Here is a 16313-nt window from a genome sequence, read left to right as displayed (position 1 = left end):
CACTGTAGCACAACCCCAGATGCCTATATGTAAAGCAAGGAAGCCCCAGTAGAAGCCTACTCTGTCCATCTACTCGGCTGTGCATTGGTTTGCACATGGTTGTATACTGCTGATACAGCTCACAGAGTGGAATCACTGAGTCTTTTTGATTTTGAGGGGTTATGGTGTTCTCTCTCTCTCTCTCTCTTTCTCTCTCTCTCTCTCTCTCTCTGTGTGTGTGTGTGTGTGTGTGTGTTATACACACAGAGAGAGGGGGGGCTGGGAGGGATGGATGGAGACCAAGTGAGAGAGCTTTTACATTTTCTTTGACAATGCCATGACCCCGAGATCTACCCCATTGTTTGTGTTGGAGTTTAAATCCTATCTATTTTCCACCGACTACATGGCATACGGCTAATTGTGACTGAGCCCTGTCTTTTTTCCTGGGCATTTGTTGCTTTTTATTCAGCTGGCAGGGGCTAGTGTTGGGGAGGAGGGTTGTAGCAATTTGCATCATCTCACCCCTCCCTCATTTTTAGTGGATATGACTACCGTTAGTGGTTGAAAGGGACACTGGAGAGTGTGTCCGATACTTGTCTTGGTGTTGGGGCATTTTTTGAAATGTTTTTTTCCCCAAGTGACTTGGAACTAGATTGATATAGCCTAAAATGCCACTGAGAACTGTGCCCCAAAAGCCACACTTTTCACACCCTAGTGATAGATCAATATGGGGCACAGGGTAGCTTCATGGGGATGGATAAATTTCCCCTACAGTCTTTTGATGCTCTTTCGTGTGCCACAGTGAAAATCATCTGCCCTCCAACACAAACACTAACATACAAATCTTGAGTCATTGGAATCAAGGTGGCACTGGAAGGAAGGGTGAACAATACCTTCCTTCAGACACATGAGGCTGATATACTAGTATAATCAGAACAAAATGTAGGAATTTCTGAACGTGGCTCTCCTATGCCAACATGCCTAATGTGATCCTCAGTTCCCTAAACTGACATGACATTGATCTGCACACTGGTTATGTATATATTTCATTGGAGGCATGCAGAAGGTATCATATCTGAAGATGCTTGAGGGTTGCATTTCCAACCAAGCTACTGTAAATAGGATGGGAGAGGACTGTCTACTCTTTCCCTGAGTACATTTGGAGAACCAGGTTGCAGTTTCTTGTCAAAGTTTTCTAAAGCTTATGTGTAAACATTACTACAATTGAGGTTGATCCTCGATTTCCTAACCACACTTTTGCTCATCTTTGCCCATGGCGATAGGCATTGCCAAGAGGAATCTGTCTTGTACGATTTGTCTGTATGGTTTTCTCCTGCTTCAGCAAAAAAAAAAAAAATAATAATAATTAAATTAGCCACATTGGTATTTTATGCACTTATTTATTTCTGGACTATATGCACTAGAGGGACAATGTGGCACAAGGTTTTGTTTTATTTTAACCCTAGCATTTCCAGATTCTCCCAACAAAATGATTCAATGCATTAAACCACTCCATCTCTGGCCCCTACATCACGAGGCCTTTTGTCTTGTGGCTTACATTTTCCGTTATACTAAATAATATTTGCTTCCATTTGGTGATGAATAGGTTATGCATCTTTATCCGTGTCTTTAGGGACATCTTTGTTAATGCTTAATCTCAGTGTTGCAATGAGCTGTTTCCCATAAGTATGCAAAGCTATTAAAAAATGGATCCCAAATCTTTGGATACTCTACTTGACTATTAGTGATTCCTCAAGATGCAAGAACTTGCATCAAATATTGATTTGCAAAAAAAAAGCAAACAACTTTTTTTAACCAATAAATATTGGGCAGAGCTTTAGGCACCCTGAGATGTAGCCCCTCTGTTGTTGTTTCCTAGCAGAACTTTTGGGGTCCTTTTCTTTCCACTAGATCTGTAGCTTCATCTGGGCAGGACAGTGGGGTAGATGTCCAGGATGCCATTCGGAAGCAAGGCCAATATTAAGAGTAGTCATGGTTGGGCACCTGCCAATACCCTGGCATGCTGCTGTTGCTCCTTTTTACCTGTCAACACGCAATCACTTGCCTTCTCTGAGCATCTAAGCAGAGAGTCAAAAGAGAAGACAGGACAGATTTCTTCTTTCCCCTAGTTTTCTTTCTCTGTATTCCCTGTATAGGCTGGATCCAGAGCAAATGAGTAAATGAAAGGGCAGCAGGGTGAAGAGAAGGGAGAAGCATTCCTTGGGTATCACGTCAAGGCCCCCACCTAAAATGTGGAGGCAAAGATGGGTGATACCCTTATCAGAGTATTTTTAAAAAATCACACACATAAGCTAGCTTTTGACTTGACACATCTTCCTCAGTCTGGGGACCACAGAATTCAGGGTGGTACAGGAGAAACAAGTTCATGTGCAGGTCAGGCTTCTCTATTTAAAACAAGCTTCAGATCAGAAGTATAGGTTCCGGATTTCACCTTTAATGCTGTGGACTGGAATATCTCTCCCAATCTTGTTAGATAATTGGAATCTCTCTCCCAATCTTGTTACCTTTGCCAATCATTCATCATATTTTTTCCCATCCAAACACAACATGGTTTCTTTTCAGCTGGTGACCACCTTGCAGCTCTGTGGTGCCCAGCCTGGTGAAGACCTGCACAGGGTTGAAAGCTAGCTTTATGTTTGTGATTTTTAGTGGTCTGATAAGGGCATCACTCACCCTTGACTTCCTAGTGTATACAAGAATGCCATGGCTTTCTGTCAGGCTAAAAGGTGGAGTTACTTCTACACAGCAGAACAAAGCCCCACAAAGTAGTGGGACACATCTGGAAATAAGTGAAGTAATAGACATTGCCACCCAAAGTGAATCTCAGGGTGTACAGAGGGCAAAAGTATACTGGACTGAATTCCTGGTATAGGGTCAGTAGAAGCAGAGCTCAAACATACAGGTTATCCCCCTACATGATTTCCAGGTCTTTCTTTCCAAATCTTCCATTGTCTAGCATAAATCCTGAGATGGTCTCACACAGAGATGGGTATTTTAGACTCTCCAGATAGGACAGGACTGCAGTTCCCATCGTCCCTAGTCAGCATAGCCATAGGAAAGGGGTGAAAGAGGGTTCAACATCGGGAGGGACACAATTTGGCTTATCTTGGTCTACAGCAGTGGTTCCCAACCTTGGGTAGCCCAAGTGTTCTTGGACTACAAATCCTAGAAGCCTTCGCCACCAGCTGTGTTAGCCAGACTTTCTGGGAGTTGCAGTCCAAGAACATCTGGGGACCCAAGGTTGAGAACCACTGGTCTGTAGCATAGACTTTTTGTGGACTAGAGGCTGACCCCACACCTAAACATTTGGGTGGGAGATGTTGCCTCCCCAGTTCCCGTCACCAGCTGTCTTATGGGGCTTCAGCCAGCCTTCCACAGCCATCCTGCTGCCTTGGGGATGTTTTGGATTGCAACCAAAACACCACCCAAGGTGTCAGCAGTTGTAAGCCCAAAAACACCTGAAGGGGACGAGGTTAGGAATGGCTGGTCCTTGCTGTGACAGAGCCCTGGAGCTCCCATCAAAAGATGTCAGATTTTCCAAACTTCACAGAAGCTGTTCTTCCACTGTGAAATTAACCATCTTCTGGAAACAGAAACATACCTTATTTCGGGGTTGAACATGGCATACTTCAAGCAGCAGAGGAGTCCGCTACCTATTCCAACTCCCATGATGCCAATGATAAAGATGATCTACACAATGAGATAAAAAGGGAGAAAGAGAGTGAAAAAGAAATGGGGGAGAGAAAAAAACACACACCTTAAATACGATGAATACCTAGCAGGAGACAAAAAGAGTAAAAGGGAGCCCTAACACATTGAGAAAGTTACAGGGAAAATACAGCCCAGCTTGAATACACTGTGTAGCAGTCACTCTGGGTTAAAAGCGGATGAGAAAAACAGCTCTGTCTTGGAGAGCAACTGGACCGAGGGAAAGAACTCAGTCCCCTACTACCACTACCACTCAACACCAGCAATACCTTGCAGGATGAGAGAAGAGCAGGGGCTTACAGTGTTTCCTATTGGAGAGGTAACAAGGGGAGTGAATGGGAAAGTCCCCCTTCCTTTTGCGCACTGAGCCTTTAGAGAATCGGGACATGGATGGAGGGGAATACCAGCAATGGAAGTGAGAAGAGTGGCAGTTCTTGTTCATGGCAGACATGGGAGATGAGGTTATGAACACCAACGTTTACTAGACTGAAGTCTTTATTTAACACAATGCACTTCACTACCTTTCATGAGAACCCCGTCTAGGCCCAAATGAGATGCATCTTCTTCCATCCACTTACCTATTATAAACCTTTCTTTGTTTCTCTGATTTCTCCTCCACCATTTTGTCTCTTTCTTTCCTTCTTGGCCGTCTTCTGACTATCACTTACTCTTTAAGTCATCTTCTAGATGATTTAGCTGAAGCACTATCAATAAGTGAATGCTTATTGCTGGAGCATCATTTCCTACAACAACGTCGCATCCTGTCACAACTCAGCAGAGCCTGAACAGTTCCCCGTCCCCCCATTTTCAGGGTAGACTACAACTCCCAGAATCCCCCAGTATTCCTGTGCTAGTTGAAGGATTGTGAACACTGCAGCCAAAAGTGAGGTCTTCCAAGCTCTGCTCAGAATTTTGAGAATTTCAGCTTTTAAAAAAGATCCTAGTTCCTACCATGAGTTACTGGTATAAAGAACATAGGGAAACACTTAAATGAAATCTTTAGATGCTGGTACAGAAGACCTGGTCCTGTGTCTTGTCTGCATAAAAAGGTAAAGGTTCCCCTTGACATTTAGTCCAGTTGTGTCCGACTCTAGGCGGCGGTGCTCATCTCCATTTCCAACCCATAGAGCTAGTGTTTGTCCGCAGACAATCTTCCGTGGTCACGTGGCCAGCAAGACTAGACACGGAACGCCGTTTACCTTCCCACCATAGTGGTACCTATTTATCTACTCGCATTTACATGCTTTCGAACCGCTAGGTTGGCGGGAGCTGGGACAAGCGATGGGGGCTCACTCCGTTGTGTGGATTCAATCTTACAACTGCAGGTCTTCTGACCTTGCAGCACAGAGGCTTCTGCAGTTTAACCCACAGCGCCACCACACCCCCTCGTCTTGTCTGCATAGTTCCTGGCATTTTTCAAGGTGAAGAAGTGCTTGTGTTTTGTTTTTCCTGAGTCGACTGACAGTTTCACCAGGTGACCCCACGTTCTAGTGCAGTACAATGAGAGGAGGGCAAAGCACTTGTATTTCTTTCCATGGTTCCACATTCTGTAGCATCTGTTGCTACAATACATCTGTTTTTCTCCTCAGTCAGATCATTTATGAGTATATGTCATTGTTATCTTGGCCTCCATAGTTACTGTGCCCCACAGGAACTTTTCACACATGGCCAATGTTACCTGGACCTAAACTTGACATAGAATCATAGAATAATGAAGTTGGAAGGACCTATGAGGCCATCAAGTCCAACCCTGTGCTCAATGCAGGAATACAAATCAAAGGATATCTGCCACGTGGTTGTCTACATTTTTCTTGAACGTCTTCAGTGTTGGATCACTCGCCACCTCTCAAGGTCATTGATTCCATTGGCATACTGCTCTAACAGTTAGGAAGTTTTTCCTGATATTCAACTGAAATCTGGCTTCCTGTAACTTGAGCCCATTGTTGCATGTCCTGCACTCAGGGATGATTGAGAACAGATCCTGCCCGTCCTTTTTATGACCACCTTTCAAGTATTTGAAAATTGCTATCATGCCTCCCCCCAGTCTTCTTTTCTCAAGACTATACATGGCCATTTCCTTCAGCCTTTCCTCATATGACTTGGTTTCCAGCCCCTGATCATCCTTGTTGCCCTCCTCTGGACTTGTTCCAATTTGTGGCCATAAGATGAGGACTAGCCACTGCTGAATAAAGGGTAACTAGTACCTCACAGGATTTGGAGACTATACTTCTCTTAATGCAGTCTAAAATAGCACTTGCCTATTTTGTAGCCACATTACACTGTTGGCTCATATTCAGCTTGTGATCTACAACTCCAAGATCCCTTTTTCTTGTAGTATTGCTGAGCCAGGTATCCCCCACCCTTGCAAATGTATTTGTTTTCTTTTTCTTAGGTGTAATACTTTGCATTTATCTCTGTTGAATTTCACTCTGTTGTTTTCAGCCCAGTGCTTAAGCCTATCAACATCTTTTTGAACGTTGTTTCTGTCTTCCAGGGTATTAGCCAATCCACCCAATTTTGTATCATCTGTAAATTTGATAAGCATTCTCTGTATCACCTGATCCAGGTCATTAATAAAAACAAAGAGCACAGGGCCCAGGACTGGGGTTCCCCACTTGTTACCTCCTCCCAGTTGGAGAAGGAGCCATTCACCATCATCCTCTAATTCTGTAGCCAACTGTGTATTTTCACCCAACAGTTGTTCTATGCAGCCCATTTCTAGTTAGCTTGCTAATCAGAATATTGTGGGGCACTTTGTCAAAAGCTTTGCTGATGTCCAGATATACTATGTCAACAGCATTCCCTCTGTCTATCAGGGAGGTTACCAGACCAAAAAAGGAGATCAGGTTAGTCTGGCAGGATTTGTTCTTGACAAATCCATGTTGACTCCGAGTTATAACTGCATTGTTTTCTAGACGCTTGCATAGCGACCACTTGATAATCGGTTCCAGAATTTTCCCTGGGATGGCTGTCAGGCTGACTGGTCTGTAGTCCCAGGTTCCTCCTTTTTGGTAGGGACAACATAGCCCTCCTCCAATCCTCTGGCACCTCACCCAATTCTCATGATTTCAAGAAAATAAAGGACAGTGGCTCTGAGCATTTTTCAGCCAGTTCCTTCAATACTCTTGGATGCAGTTCATCCAACCCTAGAGATTTGAACTTGCTTCAAGGTAATTAGGTCTTCCTTGACTATTTGTTTATCTATCTCCAGCTGCAATCCTGTCCCCTCCGCCTGTCCTTTACATTTCTCTGGAGGGCCATCTGGCATCTCACTCATTTCCCATGATTTCAATGGACAGTGGCTCTGAGAGCTCTTCAACCAGCTCCATCAAAACTATTGGCTGCAGTTCATCCGGTCCTGGAGATATTACAATAAGTGTATTATTTATTTGCTTGTTTATTTATTGATTGCATTTCTAACCCAACTTGTCCTTAGGTGAGATCCTGCTTGTGCAAATGGCTCCCCTCCGCCCTCCTTTAATGTCACAAGTACCACCACCCCCAGTTAGCTTCATGGCTGGCTCGCCCAAATCCGCTCCAACTTTCTAACCTCTGCACTACATGAAGGTCTGCACTTTGTAGAGATGATGTTTCAGACAGGCATATCTCCAGACACTACCATGGGCTATCTCTCCTGGTGCAAGAGACTTATGAACACCGATTGTACAAGTGTTTTCCCATTCCTACCGACTAAACAATGGGGGCATGGTTTATTGCTCTGTTAGCCTTGAATGGGAAATTAAACTAGAAACAAATTACAAGTACACATGGACACACACACACCCCAGTTCACCAAGTACTGAAAATGGTGTGAAAGAGAATGGACCACTGTTAGTATGGTGCACTTTATTTATCTCATCATGACCTCTCCAATCAGCAGGTTTCACAGATTTGGGTGGTGTTTTCAAAACTTTGCAGATATGATCTCATTGGTGATGATGGTGAAACCTTCTCCATGTGCGAGATGGAGAGAGAGAGAGAGAGAGAGAGAGAGAGCAACCCCCTCCCTCTAATGTTTCTGTTTACTTGATTCTTCAGTTCCAGCTACCATCCTTCTTTAACGAAGCCACCCTGAGCACCAACAGCTTTTGTATCCAATTCCAAGGCAATTTCCTTCCCAGCCTGTTCTACGAATCCCCAGGAGGCTGAAGGTGCAAAGCCTCAATCTGAACAGATACAGCAGCTGCTTGACCTTCCCCAAATTGCACTGGCCCTTCATGCCTGGCCAGGTATTTGGAGTATAATGAAGTTTCCTGTCTGCAACCCCTCACCCCCTGTTGTTAGGAAACTAAATACCCAAGTGTTTATAATCTTAACTATGGGCATAAAAGAGAGGCAAAATTTTGCCTGCACCAGAATGCAAAGTGAAAACCAGAAGAGGAGGAGAGGATCAAAATGCCCATGTTAATGTGGATGAACGAACTGGGAAAGATTATTGTGGGCTGTTATTATGAGAGAGCTAAGAGTCCAGGTGCCTAAAACTCTTGTCTCTTGAGATCAACCATCATCATCATCCGTCAAGTCAGTTCTGACTTACGGTGACCCTTTTAAGGATTTTCTGGGTAGAGAATACCAGAAGTGGTTTCCCATTCCCTTCTTCTGTGGGTATCATGGGACTATGTAGCTTGCCCAAAGCTACACAGGCTGGCTCTTTTGGGACCCACAGTGGGGAATCAAACTCCCAACCTCTGGCTCTCCAGCCAGATACCTAAACCACTGAGCTATCTATAAGGATATAGATTTGAGACTGATCAAACAACTCTCAAAGGCAATTAACTATACTTACTAGATGAAAGCAGAATAAACATTTTTAGATCAAAGGTGTTGATTCAGAAATATCCCCATTGCACACCCATTTCTTCTGAGCTCCAGCACTAACATTTCTAAAAGAAGCTGGCTGTGTAAACTGCTGATTGGTCTATACCCTCCGAAGTTATGAAGAAACAACCTTCATCTCACTTCTACATTGAGGGCACGGTTACACAAAAAAATAGGGACTAGATTTTAATTTGCTTATTTAAAATAGATTTGAAAAATCCTAACTATAACACACAGTGAGACCCACTCCTTTTTTTTGCCACAAAGTGTTTTTTTTTTTTTTTTTGAGGAAACTAGCAGGGGCTTTTTAATTTAACATGCTTGTGAAATCTATTCTTCATTAATCAATTTGGGCAATGTGAATGCTCCATATATTAAATACTGCCTTTGGGGGCGGTTACGGGTTTTGGATGTCAGAAACGCCATCCATTTGAAGTACCTATATTTTTTAAAAAATTAACTTAGCACTGCGTCATTGTAGCGCTATGCCACTTAACATTTATTAATTTTTTTGAAAAAGAGAGAAATGCATGCATTTCAAAGGATGCCTGAAAACCAAAGAATTACTACACCATGTTGAAAACAAATGGGAAAAAGAAAGTTGCAATCATTGGCAATATACCAGGATCAGCTACAATGGAAACAGCATGGTCTGCAAATATGCTGGTTAATGAAAGAATTTAAAATCTCATGTGTAGTTTCCTGAAGCAGTTTTAACCCTCTATTTTATATTGAAGTAAACATTTTCATAGCAAACATGCACAGCAATACAAAAACCACATGGCTGCAAATTGATTTAAAATTCATCAGAACTGAAATGGATAGAAATCAGTAATGTAACTGTGCCCTGACCTTCTTGTTCATCCCCTGATCAGTTTTTTTTCATATTTTGTTTCTTGTTACAGCAAAAGGGGCTGAATTTTGATTTAGCACTTTAAAAAAAAGTTATTTGCATTTTAGAATATTTGTTTTTGTTGATGGTGATGAAAGAGTAATAATAAGTGAAACTTAAAAAAAGCAGGCTTCAACTGAAGCAAGAGAGAGGACAAGGATTGTAACCAAACCATTCTTAAATTAGCATCTTGTCAATTAAAATGTAAGGGTTGGAGTTGAGGCTAACTCACAATGACTTGAAGATATGCAGTTTTTTCTCAGTCTGGACATAAAGAAACCAAATTATGACAGTTCTGGTCTTCCAGATGTTGTTGGAGAGCAAGTCCTGTCCATGCTTACCATTGCCCATATTGGCTATAGTTGAAAGCAGCTGCAGTACAACAACATCTGGGGGTGATTACAAGTTGCACATCCCTGGTTCAAAATATGTCACTCAGTTTCTGACATCAGGGTCCACAATCCGGCTTAGAACCCTTAGCCTGTCTTTTATAAAGATCAATATGATACACCTGAGATGGAGAAAGCTGGTAGGGCTATAGACCCATGTCATACAGGCCTGGAAAGGGTGGCCTCTTGGAAAACTGGGGACCTTCCCCATTTATCCTTTGTACCAAAAAGGAGTGAAGTGCAGCCTTCCAGGCACAGTTGGGCTGCAAGGTCCACCAGTCCCAGTCCTTACCATCAATGGTGAGGAATTCAGAAAGTTACATTCCAACAACATCTGGAGAGCCACATATTGCCAACTCCAATCTATAATTAAATGTTTTGGTAAAGAAAATGCATTTTTGCCATACATATTTCTTCCGAGAAGGATAAGTGTTCTGAAGAGTTATCTCAAAAAGAATATTGGGAACTGCAGTTTTATAAAGGTGCTAAGATCCAACATTGTGTGGAGTCCCCAACACCTTCTGCAGAATGAGAACTCCCAGAATATCAGGGTTGGCCGCAACATCAATCAGTCTGATAAGGGTGTAATATTTTACAGGGCCGGTGTGGAGTTATGTCATAATGTTGGACTAATGCAGGGGAGATGTCAGTCATGAGGCTCATTGGTTGACTTTGGATTGGTTGTTGTCTCTCAGCTTAACCTGTCTTTTGAGTGCTCTTCAACTCTTCGGAAGACAGGTAGGATATCCATGCAAATGTCAGTAATAATAATAGGTGTCAGGACAAATGGGGAGTCTGTTTCAGTCACAAAATCCAGCATGGTGGAAAAAAATGGAATCAACAGTAGATTGAGGAGAACCAAGGACATCAGAAAGCAGGTAAGCTGTATAAAATAAAGTTTATGAGGAGTGTTACATATGAGGCAATTCTTTCTACACAGGTAGCAGAAAGCTGTAATCGTTGTTGAAGGCTGGAACAATATGGAGAGCCGCCAGATGTTTTCAATCACAAGTCCCATTGTCCTTCATAGTTGGCCAAATTGCCCGGAGCTTCTGGATTTTGAGTTCCAAAATATTTGGGGGTGCCAACATTTTCCATGTTTAGGAACCTGGAGTTTGATGTACAAGAAAGCCAGGCAAAAGAGATACACCAACGGAACTGCTGGATAGCTCGGTGGCCTAAACATCTGGCTGCAAAGCCAGAGGTTGAGAGTTCAGTTCCTTAGTGTGCCTCCTTGACAGGTCCCTTCCAGCTCTGCAGTTGTACAATGATGGTGGCAATGATGATGATTAGTGAAGTGGTAAGGATAGTGCCTAATACCAAACATGCTGAGTGTAGATACTGAAGCAGAGAGAAATCTAACTGAGGACAAGAGAGGGCTGAACTGGGGGTCAGGATCCCCACCTATGCTCAGTCCCCTTTCCTTATACTTGAGAGAGAACTACAGAACCCAGAAAAACTGGAACTTTTCAACTTGTCCGCGTCCTGCATCCCATCCCCCTTTGGCACTCTCTCTCAATGTCTCAGCATACTTGGTACCAGGCATTACGCTTCCCACTTTACCTCCTTGGGTGTATCCGCCTTTCAGGCAGCAGATGCTTATTGTGATTTAAGAGGTTAGAGATGTCGGGGGGAAATAATGATTTTCCTTTTTCTACTGTGTGCCCGCCGTGTGCCAGGAAGACCTGGCAGTGGCTGCTAGCTGAAATACACCAGATAATCAAGAATGACGCCACAGTCCCAAGGACTACTGGCACCTTTGCAAAGAGTCAGGGTTTGCAGATGTCTTTCACCATCTGCCATTGGCACTTTCTGAGTTATTAATGCCGGGGAAACATCTGAGGATGGTTGAGTCACTGGGGATAAACATATGAGTTTGGTTGCTACCTAGAAGGAGACTGCAATGGCTTTATCGCAGCCAAGATGTGGACCATACAGTACACAGAAGAATAGTGTCTGAGGATGTCTCTCCAACCGATTTCATGTTATCTAGGATTGCAGGGAATGTGTATTCTCCTCGATCCAGAGGACGGAAGAGCTGAACTACAATTCCCAGGAACCCCCAGCAAGCACAGCCGAATGGCCATGGGGTGAGGTATGCTGGGAGTTGTTGTCCAAAACATACCTTTCCCAAGCTGTACCTCTATACACCACAAGTCTTCTGCAGTTGCAGAATGGCTCTCAGAAGTACTGTATACACCAGCTTTTCCCTGACCAATTTCGTCTTGTTTTGAACTGAAGTTCCATCAACCCCAGCAAACAAGGTCAATGGGCAGGAATCAATGGAGATATAATACAGTCTGCAATGAAGTCTGCTTCCAAGATTGGGATTTTAATTCATTAATATTCAAATTTACAGGCTGATTTTTCCAATAGATGCTTCTCTTATGGAGTTTCATCTCAACCTGAAATTTTGGACTAAGGCACTCGCCTGCCCAAATCATGAGCATATTGCTTGGATGGCTTGTTGGTTTAAGTATCTGCTGTAGAGCCAGAGGCTGAGGATTTGATCCCCCCACTGTACTTCCTTGTCAGAGGCTGGGCTTGATGATCTAGGGTCCCTTCCAGCTCTGCAGTTCTAAGATACGAAATGCTTAGTAAATGGTTATTACAATACAAAATTGAAAATGTCCAAGAAAATGTAGGGTGGAGGTTGCAGGAGAAGACAGCTGCTGATGGTACTGTTAGTCACATGGAAGGTCCAGCACAATAATATACAACTCCAGGCCATGAAGAATCAGTTTTTTCATCTCCAGTGTAAGATAAATGGCCTTAGGGCAGCAGTCCCCAACCTTGGGCCTCCAGATGTTCCTGGACTACAACTCCCAAAAGCCTTCACCACTACCTCTGCTGGCCAGGATTTCTGGGAGTTGAAGTCCAAGAACATCTGGAGGCCCAAGGTTGGGGACCACTGCCTTAGGGAACAGTAGAAAGGACCTGGGGAAGTGCAATTTTTTTCCTGGTTCTTTCCAGCCTCATTCATGCACGTGTATCAATTGCCTAATAGTGTATCTACAGTACTCTGCTGCATCAGTCTGACACCATTTCAGCTGCCATGGGTCCCTCTTAAGGAATCCTGGGATCAGCAGTTACAGGGGGACTTAGAATGCGCTTTTTCGGGGAGTGTATCGGAGCTTTGTAACGGAGAATTCCACACTCCTCACCAAACTACAGGCCCCAAGATTCTGTACGATAGAGCAACAGTAGTTCAAGCCATATAAAACTGATGTAACTCTGCCTTACAGATAAATTCTGGATTAGAAAGCAGAATAGCCGGCTTTTCTGAAAATGAGAAAGCGCAAGACACAAGACAAAAAAAGTGAATCAAAAAGGGACATGGGAAAGAGGACGCAGTCTAGTTTAAGTACTATTAGAGGCTGTAGCTCAGTGAACAGAATACACACAATGTGTTCAAAAGGTCCCAAGTTCAATCCATAGCATTTCCATGTAAGGACAAGAAAGGAGCCCAGTCTGGAACCACAGAGTGCCAGTCACAAGGATGGCATGGCTTGGTGTAAAATGGTTTCCCATTAGCTTATTTGGTTACCATCTCACCCTTCCCTGATTCAAATCAAGGAAATGTTTTTTCCCCCCAGAACAGTTGTGAATGTTGATGGAATAACAGAGAATGCAGGACTATAATGTGGAAAGGGGGGGAAATTACCCAGCTCTCAAAATGATGGAATCCCAAGAATGCCACATGTGGAGTAGGGGTATATGAACGTCACTTAATGGGGTTATGGACTGGAGTTGACAAAACCAAAGTGAACCTAAGAAAATGGGATTTTCACACCAATGCAGTCCTTTTTGAGTACAGAGGGGAAAAAAGGCAACGTTACACCTTTGCCAATGTACTTTATGCCCTCCCATACAGTATGTATCATGGAAGATGTGATGTGGGCCACCCCAAATGCTCTTGGTGTTGCACATCATAGAACAAAAATTATGTGATGTATGTTTATTAATAGTGTTGTGGTGCTTCTGATGTGAACAAAGAAACAAAGATTCTGTTAAGTCAGCCTGGCACCATCAAGAGGTTTTGGATTATGAACCGCATCATCCACAGTCATACTGACTGTAATTAATGGGAATTGTAATCCCACACATGTGGGCCACACTGGGTGCAGGAAGGGTGTTCCAGATTACCTAGAGAGGACTAGGCAGTGTCAGTGAAGCCTAAATAATCTAGGATGTTTTTAAAAGGGGGGGAGAGTAGGGAGGGCTTACGCTTAAATCATTGCAGACTGTAAAGTTTCAAGATCAAATCATAAACTTCCCATCCCTTTCCTTCCTGCTAGCAAAGAAATCAGTCATCTCAGTGATAACAAAAGCTTATATGTTGTTTTGGGGTTTTTTTGCCTTTCTGGCTGCCTGCAGTAGGAATTCTGGAAATTGTTCTATAGCCAAGATGGCAACCTCTACTCCCCCCACTCCACTATAACCATACGACCAACCTTCATGTTAGAGACCCATCGTGTCTATGCTGTCATTCCAAGAAAGAGAAGTTCAAAACATTCCCAAGCTTTGCTTCCTTGGAACGGCTTGTTGCTGCTCCCTTGTTGGTCCACCAGCAGAGTTCTGGGGTTGCGAGATTCCCTCCACCTCTCCAGCTGGCATGAGATGTGGAGCTGGCATTAATCACAAGCTGAGGCAGTTGGGCACCCTGGGAAGCATAACCCTCAGAGCAGCAGGAGAAGCTGTTGCAAGGTGAAAATGCTGAACTATGCGGACGGTGCAAAAAACAGCTGGCTGTGGGTAATAGATGGTGTGTCAGGCATCCCCTTCTGCCACCCAAGCTCTACCAACATCTTCCCTGAAGCTTCTTTTGTAAGCATATGGCTTGGCAATCGCAGCGACAACAACTTCCGTACCCTCCAACTGTACTTCTTTTCTAGCAAGCTGACTTGTTTTCCAACGTGTGTATCTTTTCTATTGCCTTTGGGAGAGGATTTTGGTGGCAATGGGGGCACTTGTACCATAGGATACTGGCTGCTTCCTATGCCCACTCCCCACTAGTGGTGGTTGAAAATGTCGATCTTGTTCAAGATCCTCATGGCAACAGCCAGCGGTAGCTGGGTTTGAGGGCAAATGGGGCATTGCCTAACCTTAGGGTCCACCCAGTCACCCAGTCCTACCCAGCTTTACTCTATGGGGAGGAGTGGCAGGAACCAATAGGCTGTCATTCCTGTCTCTGCCTTCTACTGTGTTCTTCAACCCACCACTCGCAATGGGCCCCAGGTGCCACCGGTGACATTAAATAAGAATGACTTGTAAAAACTCTCAGATGAAAATTTTGGATTTGAAATGGTGGCAGGTGCAGGACCTGTTTGAGGGGGAAGTGACATTTTCTCAAAGATTTGTAGGGTTGGCTACTACCATAAGCTGTGGTTTTGACACAATTCCTGTTTTCATTTCTCGTTTGTCCTGTTTGAATTCTGCTGGTGATCTGATTTCTCTCAATGGCTGCCAGCTGACGTTCCCCACCTAGGGTATCCCAGGCACAGGATTCTTTCATGACGTTCTGGAAGGGAAGAGGGTGGATGCTGGCCAGTGTGCCCACCAGTGTTTCCTTGGTGCCAGGGGGTGTGTGGTTTTAAGACAGAGCTAGGGCACATGTGGCCCTACAAAAGGCACTAATGACAACTCCCATCAGCAGCACAGCAAATAGTGGTGATGGAAACTGTAGTCTAACAACTTCAGAATGGGGGGCTGTTTTCCACCCATAAAAGAGGGAAATGGGTGCTGCTGCTGCCACAGCTGAACTTCTGATGAATTTTGCACCCTTCACTCAAAATGTTCCTCCCTGAAGTACTATATAAATGAAATGCTGAAATTGAGAAGGGTATTTTTTTTCTAAGCCCTGTAACCAGATACATGCTCAGGCAATAATCCTTGATCTGAGAAGAATAGAAGAAAAATAAGAATAGCCATACAAAAGCATGGAAATGTGAGAAGCGCACTGTTTTCAGCTGTGCAAAGCCGGAGGGTGAAAATTTAGAGCATATGCATGTCAAACAGGGCCTCTTAAGTGTCTGTGGTGGCAGAGTGCAATCTCGCCACGCTGGTGCTAAATTGGTGGGGAATGCCAATTTTTCGCTGTAATTGCCGTGGGATGGAGGGACAGTGTGGCTGTGTTATGATTGTTCTGGTGGTAAAGTCAGAAGCCTTCTTAAGACACCCGCTGGACTGAACTGAAGCTAGAGCATATCATGCATGCCCTGAGATAAACAAACCAACGATACCCAACCCAAATTCTGCATGAAGGAAGACAACAGATAAGTGGCCCAGCATAAATCGACTCTGGCTAATTGTGAGACGAGAGAAAAGATATGCAGGGCAACAAGGAGGCACATCCTAAAAACAGTGTCCAGTGCTTGTACCCACCCTTGTTTCTCGCTGTTCATTTAAATCTTCTCATATGAAAGGAGTGAGGAACAGATCACCCTCCAAAAGTTGTTGAGGTGTAAATTCCATGAGGCTAGCTAGGATAATCAGTGGACAGCAAA

The 16313-nt window shown here is 43.8% G+C and overlaps 1 protein-coding gene across 1 annotated transcript in view; it reads right to left on the bottom strand.

Annotated features, from left to right (window-relative positions):
* Positions 1-16313, bottom strand: part of COXFA4L2 (cytochrome c oxidase hypoxia associated subunit FA4L2) — a 53618-nt gene that overhangs the window by 28608 nt on the left and 8697 nt on the right. The window contains exon 2 of the mRNA XM_020778669.3: positions 3602-3690. Coding sequence (XP_020634328.1) covers positions 3602-3690 — 89 coding nt within the window. The remainder of the gene's footprint in view (positions 1-3601; positions 3691-16313) is intronic.

This window comes from Pogona vitticeps, chromosome 2 (assembly GCF_051106095.1).
Source record: "Pogona vitticeps strain Pit_001003342236 chromosome 2, PviZW2.1, whole genome shotgun sequence".
NCBI lineage: Eukaryota > Metazoa > Chordata > Lepidosauria > Squamata > Agamidae > Pogona > Pogona vitticeps.
This window is presented reverse-complemented; position numbering and strand designations above follow the sequence as displayed.